The 19,730-nt window shown below is 38.8% G+C and overlaps 1 protein-coding gene across 1 annotated transcript; it reads right to left on the bottom strand.

Annotated features, from left to right (window-relative positions):
* Positions 1-17: 17 nt before the first annotated feature.
* LOC124399448 (periphilin-1) lies at positions 18-18,291 on the bottom strand. The gene is made up of 6 exons (XM_046870347.1): positions 18,259-18,291; positions 17,784-17,869; positions 13,540-13,769; positions 8,924-8,976; positions 7,093-7,200; positions 18-841 (listed from the first exon to the last, which is right to left on the bottom strand). The coding sequence occupies exons 3-6, from the start codon at positions 13,715-13,717 to the stop codon at positions 638-640; spliced, it is 543 nt and encodes a 180-aa protein (XP_046726303.1). The 5' UTR covers positions 13,718-13,769; positions 17,784-17,869; positions 18,259-18,291; the 3' UTR covers positions 18-637.
* Between the last annotated feature and the right edge of the window lie 1,439 nt (positions 18,292-19,730).

The raw sequence follows: 19,730 nt of genomic DNA, 5'->3' as shown, positions 1-19,730 counted from the left end.
GGATGTGGTAAGGGGAAGACATGCAGGTAGTTGGGTTAAAAGAGGCAGATGTAGAGGACAGGGGGATCAAGAAGGATGATCCACTGTGGGGACCCCTAATGGGAGAAGCCGAAAAAAAGAATAAGAAATGGCCTGGTATATTTTTGCTCAAATTACAGAAACTTACTGAAACATTTTATTAAATGCCACATCACAATTTTTTTTTATTAAGTGTGCACATGAGCATGTTATATATATTTAATATGGACATGTTATACGTGTGTATATTATATGAACATATGTTAAACATAGTCAAGATCAGATCATCTTTAAAAAAGATTTGACTCTAAATCACTAACAAATACTAGCTTTGATAAAATGTTGCTACAGTATGTAGCACATTTAGCACCGGTGATCCTTACACAACATGTCGGTACAGATTTTCTCCCATCATATAGATGTGGCTGAAGAATGCATTATTCCTAGTGGCACAACATTACAAAGTCCTGTGTTGTACCACCTAAAGTCTCATTCACTCATGCATGCATTTCCAGAGAAATTATTTTGTGTATGTAGATGATCATTTTACTTTTGTGGTTACTGTGGTTACAGCATTGCCCCAAAACTTTACAACAGTAGGTCAGTGTATGTGTGTGTGTCAGTGATGCTGGGACTGGGATGGGATGGTAAGCTCTTTCGAGTCATACTCATTGATAAACCGTTCCATGGCATCTACACAGCGCAAGCCAATCTCACGCAGGTTCTCCCTCAGGGAAGACTGGATGGATCTCTCCAGCGACGGATCTTTTGCCACAAGCATTTTGACCACCACACCAAATGTGTCGCAGTCTTGTCGGTACACCTGCAGCACACACACCATAACTTTAATATTACAAGTTTATATTTGGGTAATAAGCGTTTTTTTAGATAGTGGCGCATAAATTTGTTGATATCCTATTACATCCTAAAGTCAGAAGGTGTGGATTAATTTTCTCTAACAACACAGCTGTGACATTAAATCTAGCTTTAACCTAAATAAATGATTTACAGTGGGAAATCCCAGTCTATTACCATTTTTGGAGACGCATACATGCTCCCATGTTAAAGTCAAAAACACACAAGAATTGAACAGTAAATGACTGGAAGAAAGTTCTTTAGACAGATGAGTCCAAATTTGACATATTTGGCTCAAACTTATGTAAAATGAACAACAAGAGAAAAGATGTAATCAGACTGCCTCACATCCACAGTCACACATGAGGGTGGGAGCTTAATGGTTTGAGGTTGTTTTGGACCAGGAATTGTTGAGGACTAATTCTGGCCATGAAAAACATGAGTACCAATTTATACATTAATGTCATGCAATTCTGCCTAATTGGAACCAACTTCACCATACAACAAGATAAGCAAATATTCAGATGGAGTGTTACTGTTCCTGTGAAGTGTTACTGTATAGTGTCTATCTATCTTAGAATTGCCTGCCCAGTCACTGCACTTAAATTCTTTTGAACTGCTTTGGGATGAACTGGATCACAAAGTTATAAAGACATATCTTCTGAAGAACACCTTTGGCAAGTTTTACAAGAGGCCTAATGTAAAATGCAATATATTTCAATATCTAAACATATATGAATATGGACTATAGTATTTGGACCTGACTTCCCAGCCATATGTGGTTCTTTCCCAAACTTTGACCGTAAAGTTGGAGACACAATTCTATAGGATCTTTGGAGGCAGTGGCATTAAATCTTCCTCACTTGAAATAGGAGACCCAACCCTGTTCCACCATGGCAATGCCCATGTGCACAAAGCAAGTTTAATGAAGATATTCTTTACATGGGATAGAGCGATAGAAAGCTATTGAGGTCTGGTCTCAACAGTACTGTACATCTTATAATGTACAGTAGTGTTTGTACAGTAGTGTACAGTAGTGTATAGTGTGTGTTTATGCATATCATATACAGTATCTCACAAAACACCCCTCACATTTCAGCAACCATTAGTATATCTTCTCAAGGGACAATACTATAGAAATGAAATGTGGATATACAGTGAGGAAAATAAGTATTTGAACACCCTGCTATTTTGCAAGTTTTCCCACTTAGAAATCATGGAGGGGTCTGAAATTGTCATCGTAGGTGCATGTCCACTGTAAGAGACATAATCCAAAAAAAAAAATCCAGAAATCACAATATATGATTTTTAAACTATTTATTTGTATGATACAGCTGCAAATAAGTATTTGAACACCTGTCTATCAGCTAGAATTCTGACCCTCAAAGACCTGTTAGTCTGCCTTTAAAATGTCCACCTCCACTACATTTATTATCCTAAATTAGATGCACCTGTTTGAGGTCGTTAGCTGCATAAAGACACCTGTCCACCCCATACAATCAGTAAGAATCCAACCACTAACATGGCCAAGACCAAAGAGCTGTCCAAAGACACTAGAGACAAAATTGTACACCTCCACAAGGCTGGAAAGGGATACGGGGAAATTGCCAAGCAGCTTGGTGAAAAAAGGTCCACTGTTGGAAGAAGAAGGAAGAAAATGACCTCAGACTGGGGAACCAAGATCTCACCTTGTGGGGTCTCAATGATCCTAAGGAAGGTGAGAAATCAGCCCAGAACTACACGGGAGGAGCTGGTCAATGACCTGAAAAGAGCTGGGACCACCGTTTCCAAGGTTACTGTTGGTAATACACTAAGACGTCATGGTTTAAAATCATGCATGGCACAGAAGGTTCCCCTGCTTAAACCAGCACATGTCCAGGCACATCTTAAGTTTGCCAATGACCATTTGGATGATCCAGAGGAGTCATGGGAGAAAGTGATGTGGTAAGATGAGACCAAAATCGAACTTTTGGGTCATAATTCCACTAAAGGTGTTTGGAGGAAGAAGAATGATGAGTACCATCCCAAGAACACCATCCCTACTGTGAAGCATGGGGGTGGTAGCATCATGCTTTGGGGGTGTTTTTCTGCACATGGGACAGGGCGACTGCACTGTAATAAGGAGAGGATGACTGGGGCCATGTATTGCAAAATTTTGGGGAACAACCTCCTTCCCTCAGTTAGAGCATTGAAGATGGGTCGAGGCTGGGTCTTCTAACATGACAATGACCCGAAGCACATAGCCAGGATAACCAAGGAGTGGCTCTGTAAGAAGCATATCAAGATTCTGGCGTGGCCTAGCCAGTCTCCAGACCTAAACCCAATAGAGAATCTTTGGAGGGAGCTCAAACTCCGTGTTTCTCAGCGACAGGCCAGAAACCTGACTGATCTAGAGAAGATCTGTGTGGAGGAGTGGGCCAAAATCCCTCCTGCAGTGTGTGCAAACCTGGTGAAAAACTGTAGCAGGGTGTTCAAATACTTATTTTCTTCACTGTATTTTAGAAGAGTCAATGTGCAGCTTATAAAGCAGTACAGATTTACTGTTCTCTGAAAATAACTAAACATACAGTTGTTATTGTGTAAATTACTAGCAACAAAAGTGAGTACACCCAAAGTGATAACATCTGTATGTCATGTAACCATGCAAACCACATGTCTTATTCATCATGTTCATGTATTTGTTAGGACAAATGACTTGACAGGAACATACACATTTGTTGTATTAAAGTAGTTAGATTACTGGCTGTTCAACATGGCAAAGAACTCTCTGATCATTTGAGAATTAGAATTGCTGCTGGTAATACCCTGAAACTCAGTTACATTAGAGGGGCCATGGTCATACAGAGGTTTTCCAAGATGGGTTCCACTTGAAATAGGGCTCACAAGGTTCGATCAAAGAAGTTGAGTCTTCTGCTGTGCGTCTGGTGTAGAAGCTGGCTTCAAAATCAAAAGCATGAGTGCTGCCAGTATTGCTTTAGAGGTTGCAGAAGCGGAAGGTCCGCTTGTCAGTGCTCAGACCATGCCATTGTCCAAAAAGGATGCCTCTTCTGACACTGGCTCACAAGAAAGCCTGCAAACATTTTGCTGAAACAACCTGTCTAAGAGCATGAATTTCTGATGAGACTAATGTAAACTTGTTTGACTCAGAATGTGTGGTGGCACCCTGGTGAGGAGTACCAAGAAAACTGTGCCTACAGTCAAGCATTGTGGTCGCAGCATCATGGTCTGGGGCTGCATGAGTGCTCCTGGTACTAGCAAGCTGCAATTTATTGAGGGAAACATGGATTTTAAAATGTACTGTGACATTCTGTTTTTCAACATAATAATGGCCCCAAACACACTGACAATATGTTATCTGAAGGTGAAAGTGATGGAATAGCAAAGTATGTCTCCAGACCTAAAACCTATTGAGCACCTGTGGTGCACCCTCAAGTGGAAGGTGAAGGTGGCAGAGGATCCCAGCAACAACAGCTCCAGTGAATTCCATGCCGAGGAAGATTAAGGCAGTGCTGAATAACAATGGTGCTCACACAAAATATTAACACAGTTTTGACATGTTCACGTAGGGTGTACTCACTTTTGTTGCCAGACATAACGTCTGTATGTAGAGTTATTTTCAGAGGACAATAAATCTGTACTGCTACACAAGCTGCACACTGACTACTCTAATATATATCCAAGTTACATTTCTATAGTGTTGTCCCTGGAAAAGATGGTTAAAATGGTTGCTGAAATGTGAGTGGTGTTCTCACTTTTGTGAGATACTCTATAAACTGTATATGATATATACACACTCTTCACCCAATTATCAGTGAGAAGGAACTTTGGAAATCATCAACCCTGAGATGATGACAAGTTAATTAGGAGTGTAAAAATTTCCAGAAGACAGAGAGAAGTTCAGTGTCCAGTCATAGGGGATTGCGTACACATTTTCACACACATTTTCACACACATTCTCACATATACACACACACCTCTACTCACAGTCATACATATCCACGCAAATTACTGATTCATAAGAATTACTGAGTGACCTTTCGTACACTTTCGCACAACTGAACGCCAGCACACACTCTGTCCCACAACCCACGCTATATCAAAAAAAATTGATGTCATACTTGCCTACTTTACTCACTTTATTTAATATTAAATAAGACGAGACCCTTAAGAAGGATTTTATTCTTCATGGCAAAGATTTAACAAGGTGTTGGAAGCATTCCTTTAAGATTCTGGTCCATGTTGACATGATTGCAGATTTGTCAACTGCGCAATCATGCTGCGAGTCTTCTGTTCTATGTAAAATTTGCTCAGTGGGGAAGCTAATGAAGTGCACTGAACTCACTGTCATGTTCATGGAACCAGTAAACCACTTGTGTTTTGTGACCCAGTACATTATGATGCTGGAAGTAACCACTGGTAGATTGTATGTGGATGTCTATGAATGCTGTTGACATGAAATATAGCCATATAGCTTCAGATTCCTGCTTTGTTTAACAAAATTGGAACCTGGTATGGTTTTCTGCTCTTGTAACCCAAACACGTCAAGCCCCTGCATTTTGAATTGCTTTTTTGCTCACCACACCTGTTGAACAGTGATTATTGGAGTTGCTTAGCCTTGCTAATCAACAGGGCATTTATGCCTGCAGAACTGCTGCTCCTCACTAGATGTTTTTTTTCCTCTCCACATTTCACCTGTATACACTGTAGATCAGGGGTGCACACACTTTTTCAGCATGCGAGCTACTTATAAATTGACCAAATCATAATGATCTACCTACTATAAAAATGCATAAATAAATATAAATTTTTTTAATGTCATGCAATCTACCCACACTATCTTTGCGATCGACCGGTAGATTGTGATCTACGTATTGTGCGCCCCTGTTCTAGATACTGTTGTGTGTGAAAATCCCAGCAGATCAGCAGTGTCTGAAAAACTCCAACCCGAAAACATCTTGCACAAGTCAAAGTCAAATTTTTTAATTGAACAAATGCATGAAAGAGCAAGCTAACAGGTGTTCCTAATAAAATGGCTAGTAATTGTATATTTAAATGCATTGCATTTGCATTGCATTGCAAGACTCACAGTGAATCCAATGAATAAAATGAATGCAATGATTATGATCTATGATTCTATTTATGCTTCCTAGTGTGACGTTCGTAAGGATCAGTGTTATGTAAAAGCATTACACAGCAAGTTACATAAAATAGCACCGAATGGTGCAATCTGCACTCAGTGTAGAGATATTCGATTGTACACTGTTTGTGTGTGGGTGTGGGTGTGGTTTTGTGTACACTGTTTGGGTATGGGTGGGTGTGGGTGTGTGTGGGTGTGTCCTTTGTGGATCCCAGGTGCGTCTACCAGCTACCAGATAACCTAAGAAGCACCTCGGCTTGACCTGTGCAATCCAGTATGACCAGAAGAACTGTGTGTGTGTGTGTGTGTGTGTGTGTGTGTGTGTGTGTGTGTGTGTGTGTGTGTGTGTGTATGTGTGAAGAAAGAGAGAGAAAGAAAGAGAGAGAGAAATCACTTTTTATCAAAAACATTTCAACTACTAAATGTATTAATTAGCTAATTCCTTAATATGTCAGTTAAATAATTCATTCATTAATTCATTGAAATGTTTCCTTTTGGTCATTGAGGTTAAGGTTACAGTTAAACTTAGGTGTTGCATTAATTAGCTGAATTAATAACTAAGTCAGTGGAAGGACCTCACAAGTAAAGAAAGGCAAATGTATGTGTTTGTTTGTGTGTTTGTGTGTGTACGTCTGTGGGTGGATGGGTGCGTGTGTTTGTGTGAAGCGGCTGCATCTACCTGCTACGACACCAATTCAAAACAGCACCTACTGTCGGCCTTGTGGTAACCATAGAGATTGGAAGACAGAGGGAGAAAGAGAGGCAGTGTGTGTGTGTGTGTGTGTGTGTGTGTGTGTGTGTGTGTGTGTGTAGTGTAATTTTCATTCTGCTGTCTGAGTCATAGCCCTGTGTGCTCTGCTTGCTGTTCACCAGAGCAAAATAAAAAAAAGTGTCTTGGTGCAGGATTGACTAGCAGGAGTGAAATGCTTTCAATCATCAAGGCAGTTCTTTGGCTTGCCTGCTACTGTTACATGTTAATAAAGAGAAATTTCTTTGTGCATGTGCATTTTTATGATGAGGCTGGTTGGTCTTCATAGGCCAGTTTTTTGTCTCAACCTCATAAACACAGAAACAAAATTTACCTCCTCTATCTCCTCTCTCTTTTTCTGTATGGCTCGACTTCTGGCAGCTGCACGTGTTACAGAGGACAGGGACTCCCTTCCACTATTGGTCTGCTCTTCCTGATTGACCTGAGGAAAGAAAAGGAAAAAAAGCACAAACTAGCTCAAATGTTTGCAGATAATTTGTGAAAAAAAAACAAATGACAGCATGAATAACATAAGATGTGCAGACACAATGGATTTAACATTTCATGCAACACAAGATAAAATGAATCTCCTTTATAGCCACTCCAGATCTCTGGAGCAAGGTGATATAAGAGATGACTACATTCTTTTTCGAAGTGCGTGTCTGAGTGATGCATGCAGTCAATACTCGAAACAATGAAACCAAACTCTCCAGATGTCTTTCTGTGTAAAAAGAAAAGGAAAAAAACATGCCGTGACCTCGATAGCACCCTAAAATGAGCCGAGGACTGTGGATTGGGCAGTGATTAATTTCTCGTTATGGCAGAGTGCTCCACTGTTTATATTAAAACGAAACGCGATTAGAATAATGTAATAACATTTAGAGAAAAGCAATGACCGACTTGACATTTAGTTTTGGCTCATTTTAGGCAGAACACAGCTGAATATCTGAGTGGGTTATATTGCAAGGTGGGCTGCATTATATGCTGGTTTGTTTTACATAGGTCAAGAAGGTAAACAATCCTCTGAACATAGTGATATTCACATTGTTGAGAAACAATGATTGTATTTTATTCCTCTGGTATGGATTCCTCTGTACAGTGAAGACCCCTGACCCAGCACTGACACTGTGTTACTGTAGAATAAATGCTGTTAGAGCTATTATTGTGGCCCATCACAATAATCCCTGTGAAAACATAATGCTACAGTTAGGATTATGAAATGTATGATATGTGGTGTGATGATGCAAGCACACTGATTCCTGTGCATAGCACTGTGTAACCAGAAAGGGAATATTATACACTATAATATGTTCAGGGGACATTCAATTCAGGTTTAGCACAATGTCTTTACAACAATATATTATTCATGTTTGCTTTTGAACATCTCAATCCACATTTGGTCCACATTTGCTGTTATAATTGGCACCACTCTTCTGGGAGGATGTTCCAATAGATTTTGGTGTGTGGTTGTGGAGATTTGTGCTCATCTAGTCACAAGGGTATAAAGTCAGGTCCTGATGTAGGTGAAGTGAGGAGGCCTCCAATTCCAATTCAGCGTTTCAAGGTGTTCTATAGGGTTGAGGTCAGAGCTCTATAGCTAGCCACATAAGTTCTTTCACGCCAATCTATGTAAACCATATCTTCATGAAGCTGGCTTTGTACACAGGAGTATTGTCATGCTGGAACAGGTTTGGGTCTCCTAGTTCAAGTGAAGAAAAAATGTCATGCTACTGCATCCAAAGACATCCTGTACAATCGTGTGCTTATAACTTTTTTAATTATAATTAAATCAAATTAACAGTTTAGAGAACCACATATTGCTGAAAAACGTCAGGTATTCCAATACTTTCGTCCATACAGATATACTGTAGTTACAAGTATTTTTAGTGTGAATTAAGATGATTAACTGGGTGTTCTTCTTTCCATGTTATTTTTGAACACACAATCCACACACATTGCACAACAACTAGATATCATTTATTATTTCAGTCAGCTGCATGTAGTAGTAATAACATTTTCCCATGTAATACACCATGTGACTTTTTTATCAGATCTGTAGCTCATTAAGGTGAATGTTAATCTCTGAAAGCAGTGTCTGTTAGAAGAAAGTGAATCTTTTGCTTCAGGTTTTTTCAAATGAAAGAAGACATTTTGTGGTCACTTACTGTAAATGATAGGCCATGCCTCTCAGAAGCCACTGAAGATGACCGGGAGCGTTCTGTAAAAAAAAAAAAAAAAGAAAGAAAGAAAGAATGCTTTATTTTCATTAGTGATACCACAGTCATATCTGATCTTTGAGGTTTCTATTACATTCGTGTTTACTGCATTTTGCAGACACACTTATCCAGTGTTATGTCAATAAAAAACTTATCCATATGCAATAATAATACTAATCCAGGATCTATGTGTACCATTAACTGAATCACTGTCAGGGAGGATTTTGTGAAGAAAGAAAAAAAGCTCTGTGTAATTAAATTTGTGCTCAAGTTAGTGGTAGGTAAAAGAAAAAAATTTGCCCTACAGTTTTTGTTTTAAGACAGCCAGTTCAGAGAGCCATGCAAAGTTCATTGCACCACCTGAGTCCCAACACAGTGGAGAATCCTTTTTGCTACATCTTTGGCTCAAGTTCAAATAAGCTTCCTAAATTTATACTGTATTATGCGGTCTTTCCTTTGATCAGGGCCTCAATTAAAATGGTGTGAAAGGAATAACTAAGGCTTCTTTAAGAGGATCTGCAGGGTGTGATTTAGAGAATTTGCCTCGCAACGTTTGAACGCTTGGACTGCTTGATATATACTGGCTCTCTGCCTAGATGCTTAAATTTTCACTCTTTTTTTTTTTCTTTCGCTCTCGCTCTCACCCTCACACACACAAAAAAACACCTTCATTTCTCTCCCACTCACATACACAAAACATTTGAGCTCATCCTCTCTCTCACTGTCACTCTTTAATACGCACATGAATATATATATATATATATATATATATATATATATATATATATATATATATATATATATATATATACTGTACATACAAAAATAGGACAAAGACAATGACTCATGCTCATCTCTGCATATCTACCAGGCACAATGAGCAAACAAGTGAAAGATAGCAGAATCTATATGAAAAGATCAGATCTAATAATCAATCTATGCCATTTTCACACTTTCTATATTCGACAGAAATGGCAAGAATGCACACTACCACCTCATTTCAAACTACTATCATTTCAAACTGATCAGGCATCCAATCCAAACATCTAATCATTTGAAGAATAGGGTTATAATTGTACTGTGTTAAAAAAAAGACTGCAGTAGGATTATTCATTGGATACGTTTTTTACCGAAGAGCTGTTTACCAGTCCAACAATTCAATTCAAGCTGTTTACTTCTCCACTGTGTGATGCAGCTGTGGTTGATGTGTGCATAATGATGAGCACTGAGAAAAACAGCAAGGCAAGAAGCAGGTGGTTGCTTGTGGTTGCAATAATGTGCGAACACTACCACCTAGTGTGTATGATGAGTTGCAGGACAGTTGCAGTTGCACGGTTTCAATATTTATTATGCACTCATAACATTGAATTGTAATTCGGCACATTTCTGTTAATCGGTATATAGATATGCTTATATGTTATTCCTCATATATTCTTCACATGATCTTAATTATGCTATACTTATTTTACAGTGACGATGCAGGAGTATAAGCTGCTATATTAGTCACTCAGCCTATCAGCCTTTTAGGGGTTCAAATTGACATCCTTCTTATCAAAGGAACAAACACTATAACCACTGAGCTACCACTTCCAACATAACCCAGCATACATTTGTTTTTGTATATACACTTATTTTGAAACACCGGCTATCATCTGTGCAATTATCCAATCAATCAATCAGTCAATTACAGGGCAGCGGACTAATCCATAAAAATCATGCAGGTACAGGTCAAGATCATTAGTCAATGTTGGCATCAAACATCACAATGGGGGGGGGAGGATTTCACTTTTGACATTTTGTGCACTACAACAATTGACACATCGGGTTCCAGCCTAAGCACTTGAGAACAGGAATCAGAGACTAGACACAGGTGTACCAAAACTTAAAACATTTAAAATAAAACTATCAATTGGTTTTGTTTCCTTTTTCACCTCTCATAATAAAAATGCATTATCGGCTAATTGGGAAATTGCATTGTAAAGATAAAGCAGGTGTAAGATAAAACAGTGGTGGACGAAGTACACAAAGCATGTACTTGAGTAAAAGTATAGCTACAGTAGGTAAATATTACTCCAGCAAAAGTAAAAGTGCTCCATTTAAACCTTTACTTAAGTATCCAAGTACTATGGTTTATTATGACAATAATGTTCCTATTGTAATTTTTCTCAAGACTCCTTGCTTAATCAACTCAGTTTATGTGAAATTCTAATGTTACTCTTAGCACATAAATCTTAATAGAATTATATCCATTAGTCAAACAGTGATTGATATAAAATTTATCATGAGCCCATGACTTTCTTTTTAACGACTTAAGAAAAATCAAGTTAGAGTAATCAGTTTCTTCCTTTATTTATTACTCTCAAAATGTTCTGCTTGATGATTAACTGACCCTGAACTGTATGTTCGTGCTAAATAGGTACCACCAATCTGCAGTGGTGGAGAAATGAGGTCCAGGGTGAACCACGACATGACCCAACGTCTCCCCTATTGATTAGTTTCAGTTTTGAAAAGCTCCTCTCTGTTTTAGCTACTGTTACTGAATAAGTCAATCATATTCTCAAAGCAGTCCACAAATTTGGACACATTTCTGAGAGCTCAGTTTCATGTTTAAATATAACCCTAAATGCACAATTATATACACGTCATTTGTGCATAATTTATCAAGCTCTGAGAACCTAGATACAACTTGGAGAGTTGGAGCCACAAGATACATACAACATCTATATCCTTATAATATATGTATTTGAAATAAGTCTTTAAAGCTGCACTGGAGATTCCCCTTACTGAAATTAGTTCAGGATAATCACAGAAAACCTTTATGACATCACATCAATGAAAAGTAACCAAATGAATAAGTGCAAGTTTACCTACAATCCATCAGACTAGGTAGGTGGTAAATGTGTGTTATTGCTACACACATAATGATAAACTACATACTATAATTTATATTGTTTTTAAAGCTAAAATAAATATTGTTGCTGTATGCCTAAAAGCATATCAGGCAACACAGCATAACCTAAGTGCAATACATTTATTAGCTTGTTTTATTAAATGCATTAGCCTTTAGCATGCGGGTTTAGGCCTTTTTTTGTCATTCATAAGTTCAATTTGGATTAAACTCTCCTTGCTGAAGTGACATGACAGTTTTCCCACTGGAAACCCTAAAGGCTGAGGTGATGTCACCCAACCCCCCCGCCTCTCCTTTCTGCAGTGGCAGGCAGTGCATTTGTTACCTGGGCCTTCAGTGAGGACTTACCGGACTTAATCCACCTCTTAATACCCCCACTATCACATCACAATTATAGAAACCATCAATACTATACAAAAACGCAATATTACAAAACGTGGCATTACAGAAAGAGAGATATCTCGCATATGGAGAGTGAATACCATTTTACTAAAGCAAGAAACCCAGTTAAGAAAACTCCAAACCTCTACACTACAACTGCAACTGTGCCACCTACATCATCTGGAGCAGCTCAGAATTAATATTTGTCTAATAACATGACAAAAACATTAAAAATTAAAATAAAATACAACCTTCTCACCAGAGATGCATACTCATTATTTGCACCGCTCCTGTGGTTTTTTTTTTAGTATGTCCGAGAGCAAATAAATTTCTCTTACTCCGTGGGCATAAAAAAAATCTAATTTAGATGTATTAATGTGTGCAGAGCGCTACACACGTGTTTGCCAGTCGAACTTGGCTGTAACAGTTTCCCTGTTTCCCCGGAAAAATGCTGATGCTATTCTGGGCCTGCTAGCTGACCCTGTGAGGCAAATATGAAATCTGATTGGTTAAAGAAACAGAGCTAATTCTTAGGAAACTATGGTAGATTAGATTGACATGGCAGCACATAGGCTGAAATCTGATTGGACAAAAAAATCTAACATCCACATACACGTACTGGAAGCAGTGCAACCAAGAGAATCACTACGAAATGAAGAGAATAAACTGTTGGAAATAAATTAATACAATTTCATGGAACAAATATTAGAATTTAGGTTGTAAATGTAGGTCAGTGCTTCTGATAGTGTTTAGGCCAGCAGAGAAGGCTTTGCTGGCCCTGATCGCCTGCCACTGCCTTACTGAGTGTATGAACTTCCCCGGACAGTGGTTGCACAATCCGAGTCCCGACCAGATTTATTCACCGCGACATAATATAATGATTAGTGGAATTAAAACTGACCGATTTTGCGAAATGTAGTTGAGTAAAAAATAACATATTTGACTTTGAAATGTAGTGAAGTTAAAGTAAAAGTCTCCCCAAACAACTTAAGTACAGTAACAAATTTACTGTATCGAATTAACTTCGTTACTGTCCACCACATGGCTTTGAGTGTATACAAGGTAAAGAATATAATATATATGGTGTATGTGAGGTTAAGAGTATGTTTATTGTAGATTTGGTATGTATGTAACTACTTATATAAATTTTCAAAAACAACATAAAAGCACTTGACATTTTCCGAGCCACTGCTAGACTGTGTATTTATGATTTTATTTTCCTGGTTATCCTACATAGTTCACAAATCCACACACACTTACACACACTGGGATATACCTGGTGTGTTTGCTGTGTTTTTATCCTGCACTGTTGTAGAAGTGCTCTTCTTATCAGTCTTCTTTTCCAAGTGCTGGCTTGAAGAATGTACATTTTTGTGACTCGGCACGAAACTCGGGCTCCGAGATCTAGGCGGAAGGCGAAGACTGGAGGCTCTCCGGAACCTCTGGAACCTCATGCTAAAACCAGGCCGCCGAGAAAAGTAGTCCTCTCTGGGCCTGTAATAGAAGCTGCAGGAGGGAAGAAGTTATATGCTTATAAAACCCGGCATTACTAAATAATAAGCTGGAAATGAGAATGGAATAATGAATTGATTTTGCCCTCTTATCCTCTGCCAATAGCAAAAATCATATTAAAACATTAAATATTTATAAGGATTTTTATATAAATTATATCATCATTTAACACCCAATTCCACATTTAGTCCTTTAATGTTCTAATAACCTTTAATGTTCTAATAACCTCCAGAGCTCTATACTAGGTCACTGCCTACTGTGCTTTGTGCACAGGGGCATTGACATGCTGAAACAGGGTTGGTATTGTTTAAGTAAGTGCAAAATTATATTTTTCCACATCTAAAGACATACTGTACACTTAGGGCGAAGTTTTGGGAAAAAACACATACTGCATGACTGGAACAGTCAGGTATAATAATAGTTTTGTCAAGTAAGTGTGTGTGTGTGTGTGTGTGTGTGTGTGTGTGTGTGTGTGTGTGTGTGTGTGTGTGTGTGTGTCTGTGTGTGTGTGTGTGTTGGGTCATCATGACAATATTATTTGCCATATCCTACTTTCATAAACTTCTTATTTTGGACAACCCATGGGCACTACAAGGTAATCAGCATTCTTGGGCATGCGTCTAAATATAAATGTGTGTTATGACATGAAAGAAAACAGGAAATTCATTTTCGCTGTCTACACTGGGAAATCCTGTTTGTCTACAGAAAACAATATCAGTAGAGCAAATATGTGATTATATGTTGTGGGTATATACAAAATGAAATGCACCAGGATTGGACACTTTTTGTTTTGTTTTTTGAGATTATTTTCACTCTTTAACTAAAAACGCTATATGTAAAACTTAAAACAAGATTTGTATGTATCTGGCAAAAAGCTATTAGTTTTCTTACATAGAGTCACCTCCAAACGGCAAGGTCAATTCATTTGTTTTTGATGTGGAGTTTGACATCAAGTAATAAATATGAACAGGAAATATATGAACATATATGATTATATGTAAGTCTGTTAAATGACATAGCACATGGCAAAACAACAGCTGCTGACATCACCAGCAACCTCCACAGGGCATGGGTGAAGGCCTCACAAACCACTGTAACCATAAACATTATGTTCTAATGGGCTTAGTGTCTTCTTCTACTGAGTTTAGTACTATTTATTAGCTATTTAATGAAACCAAGATATTGCTTAATAAGGAAAAGTCAATATGAACCCACACACCCCTCGTACACACTCTGGCCCTCACATCCAGACTGTGTATTTTTGTACTTTATAACACATTATACAGAAGGTTTACTGGCAGTGCTATTTTATGTTTTGTGTATCTGTCTTACACTGTCTTGTGTTGTCCGTTTGCATTGTCTTTTGTCTTGCACTGTTTGCACTCGGTTGCACACGATGCACTTTATGTGGCTAAAACAATATTGTTTATGAAATATTTATGGACAGTTTTCATGGCATGTATGTTCAGACCTGTCAGAATTATGGACCATATTGCTTAGTAAGGAAAAACCCAGTATGAATTTTCAGCATAATAATGTTCTATTTTGTGTTTGGCCATGGTTTACAAATGTACCTTCAAACTGAAATGTGAATTTCATTCACATTCCTTTGTGCGTACGTCTTGTCGACCTGTACTGTAAATGCAAGTTACTGCATTTTGCTAGTATTTGATGTTCCGTATCCAAAGGTTTTCTACACCTACATAGAATTAATCTTGAGGTCAAGGCTTCTTCTTGTGCGGCAGTTGCTGCCTTATTTGCCTTTATACAAAGCAACGTACAGGTACTGGATGTATAGATTTAAGTGTTTAGGACAAGCACATGTCAACGTTTAGCTTATATGCTGTTTCTAATAAAAAAAAAAGAAAAAGACAAAAGAAGAATTTGGGGAGAAGCAGTATCTCTAGTAATTAAATCTGACTACAGGTGCATGTCTGATACAGTTTTTGTTAGTGTTGGTGGTGTTCTTGTTGCTTTTGTTTTTTTATTTTTTATTTAAACCATTCCATTTTTCTATCTCACCCATTACCCCCTTACATTTCATGCCCCACATTCTGAATACCTCTGGTCTAGACTTCTTCAACACACACTAATTCACTAGCACAAACCCACAGCTTACAAAACCCACAATCCTACAAAAATGTATATTTCCAAAAGCAGGAATGTACAGAAATTCTACTTATTCATTTATACATCTGACTTCTAAATTCTACTGACAATTTAGTTTTCTTTTCTCATTTTACTTTTTTGCATGAAATGCAAAGAAACTGGCTTCCTTATAAAGGTGCCCTTTTACATCTCTTTTTTGTGCCAGGTGTGTGATTCCTCTCATGTGTACTACAAGACAGGTCTTAAGAAAAAGATGTAAAGAACATTTCTATTCAAGCTCATATAAGTAGAATATAGATATAAATAAATACCAGGTTATTATGAAGGTTTCGTAAGGCACCCTGTGTTTAAATTTATTTAAGGTGTGTTGTCTGTTGTCACAGGCATGAGATATGAAACTCCCCTGCATTGATGTCACAACTGGTTTAATAACATGTTCCTTATTTTGCTTACAAATTATTTACTGCATCTCATTATCAGAAGCTTTACTTTATTGGCTTAGACTTCACTAATCTGTCCTGGTATAAAAAATACCAAATCAAAAGGTTTGGCCTTCACCCTCCTGGACAATAAGGACAGATATTTACGAATGCTGTTCATAGACTTTAGTTCAGCTTCCACACAATCATCCCTAAGCATCTGATTAAGAAGCTAAACCTACTGGGACACCTGAACATCTCCCCCTGCAACTAGATCCTAGACTTTCTGACTGGGAGACCTCAGTCAGTCCGGATTAGAAAAAAGTATCTTCAGCACCACCACACTGTGCACTGGGGCCCCTCAGGGCTGTGTGCTTAGCCCACTGTTGTTCACTCTGCTGAATGTCGACTGTGTAGCAATGCACAGCTCGAACCATATCATCAAGTTTGCAGATGACACGAGCGTGATGGGCCTCATCAGCAAGAACGACAAGTCAGCTTGCAGAGAGGAGGTGCAACAGTTAATAGCCTGGTGCAGAGACAAGAACCATCTCTGAACGTTGACAAAATAAAAGATATGGTTATTGACTTTAGAATATCACAGAGCAACCATTCTCCACTGACCATCAATGGCTCCTCTGTGGAGATCGTCAAAAGCACCAAATTCCATGGTGTTCATCTGACAGAGAACTTCACCTGGTCACTCAACACCATCTCTATCACCAATAAAGCCCAGCAGCGTCTCTACTTCATAAGAAAACTAAAGAAAGACTGAACACATTCTACAGAGGGACCATAGAGAGCATCCTGAGCAGCTGCATCACTGCCTGGTTTGAAAACTGCACCATAGGGAGGACAGCCCCATTGGAGTCTCTCTCCCCCCTATCAAGGACATTTACACCACACGCCGCATAAAGCTAAATGCATTGTGGACGAACCCACACACCCCTCGTACACACTCTGGCGCTCACATACAGACTGTGTATTTTTGTACTTAATAACACATTATACAGTAGATTAACTGGCAGTTCTATTTTATGTTTTGTGTATCTGTCTTCACTGTCTTGTGTTGTCTTTTTTCTTGCCCTGTTTGCACTCGGTTGCACACGATGCACTTTATATGGCTAAAACAAATTACTTTAATCTTAACTCTGTGTTCTGTTATGTTGCTCTATGTTGTGTGATGTAGCTCTATTTTATTTTATGTAGCACCAGGGTCCTGGAGAAACGTTGTCTCATTTCACTGTAAAAGATTCTTGATTTGACACCAAAAAGCTTCTTGACTTTATTCTTGACTTGATAAGAGGTCTAATTTGGAAATGTTTTTGTGGGAGCACATGCCTTCAGACTGCACTACTATGCTAAGAGTTCATATTCTACCAGACAGAAAAGGATTTTGTTTTGGTATTTACCTAATGATTATTATTCAAAATTAACCTAAGCATTTAAACATGATTGTGCCCTTCTATGTATAACTTACCGAGCACACTGGTATCTCCCTCGAGAAAATGGCCGAGTGGATCGTGTGGGACTCCTCCATACCCTCTTAATGGACCTTTTCTTATCCTAAAGAAAAAAGATATGCAAACAGATGATGCAGTATAATTGGGCTGGTAAACAATGTAATATAATTGGGCCATTATGCAAACATTAGGGTGTTGAAACTGAACTGGTTGGTGTGATGCATTCGAATGCCCAATCTTCCTGAAGTGTTTTCTTACCCTTATGCTTCAGCAACTTCACGGCAATGTTATTTTAAAATACACATACCGTATTTTTCGGGCTATAAGCCGCTACTTTTTTCCCACGTTTTGAATCCCGCGACTTAAACAACAAAGCGGCTTATTTATTTTTCCTGGGTTTTTCCCGGTTTCACAAACTTCAAGCCAAAAAACTGAACCCCATAACATTAGACCAATAAAATTTTCGAACGGAAACGAAAAAATGCACCTCACCTGTGTTCTGAGCTGCACAGCATCGGGAGAAAAAACGTTTTTTTAAACGCACGGCGATGCCAAAAGATAAACTCCCGAGAGAAATTGTTGTGAAAGGAAGGAGGAAGACAGTGAACAATGAATTTCTTGGTAGGCTACTGTTTAGATACAAGCCGTTGTAACGCGTTGAGTCAGGGTCATGGGAGAGCTCGTGCTTTTTTATTTTTCTTGGCAACAGCGTTACGGGTTAGTCAAAGAAACTTAGAAATAAGCGTCAGATAATAATAAACACATAATCCTCAGCCTTACACACATGCAGTAATAGCGGAAAAATGCGGCGACAGGCTATTCCCAAAATACCGCTATGCTACACAAAAAAACCTCCATCCAATAATGTTCAATAAACCTCCTTGCCATCCAACGTTTTAAATTCCTGTGTCAGAAACAGAAATGACAGCCTATAAGCTTGTGTTTTGCCTTGTACAAGGTACAAGGTACTTTCTGGCCACTACTGGTAGAAGCATGGAGAAGCATGTTTAGGAGAGATGGCAGTGGAGTTTTAAACCAGATTGTTCAACAAGATTTTGAAAGGTGAAAGGATGCCTGAGGAATGAAGAAGAAGTGTACTGGTACCAATCTTTAAGAATAAGGGAGATGTGCAGACCTGCAGTAACTACAGGGGAATTAAGTTGATCAGTCACAAAATGACGCTTTGAGAATGTTGATGGAGAAGTATAGAGAAGGTCAGAAGGAGTTGCATTGTGTGTTTGTGGATTTAGAGAAAGCATACAACAAGGTGCAGAGAGAGGAGTTGTGGTATTGTATGAGGATTCAGGTGTGGCAGAGAAGTATGTGAGGGTGGTGCAGGAAATGTATGAGGACAGTGTGACAGCAGTGAAGTGTGCAGTAGGAACGACAGACTGGTTCAAGGTGGAGGTTGGACTGCATCAAGGATTGGCTCTGAGCACTTTTCTGTTTGCTGTGGTGATGGACAGGTTGACAGACGAGGTCAGACAGGAGCCTCCCTGAACTATTATGTTTGCAGATGATATTGTGATTTGTGGTGAGAGTAGGGTGCAGGTTGAGAAGAGCCTGGAGAGGTGGAAGTATGCGCTGGAGAAAAGGGGAATGAAAGTCAGTAGGAGTAAGACAGAGTACATGTGTGTGAATGAGACAGAGGGCAGTGGAGTGGTGTGGTTGCAGGAAGAAAAGGTAGAGAAGGTAGACGAGTTCAGCTACCTGGGTTCAACAGTGCAATAGAAGGGTATCTGCAAGAGAGAAATGGAAAGTTTATAGGACTGTGGTGGGACCTGTTGTATGTTGTATGGTTCAGAGACAGTGGCATTGAGTAAGGTGGCAGAGCTGGAAGTAGCAGAGCTGAGGATGTTAAAGTTTTCGTTGGGAGTGACGAGCATGGACAGGATTATAAATGAGTTTATTAGAGGGACAGCGCATGTAGGACGTTTTGGAGACAAGGCGAGATTAAGATGGTT

Source organism: Silurus meridionalis, chromosome 17 (genome assembly GCF_014805685.1).
Source record: "Silurus meridionalis isolate SWU-2019-XX chromosome 17, ASM1480568v1, whole genome shotgun sequence".
Lineage (NCBI taxonomy): Eukaryota > Metazoa > Chordata > Actinopteri > Siluriformes > Siluridae > Silurus > Silurus meridionalis.
The sequence above is the reverse complement of the archived record's forward strand: the minus strand, read 5'-3'. Positions and strand labels throughout refer to the sequence as shown.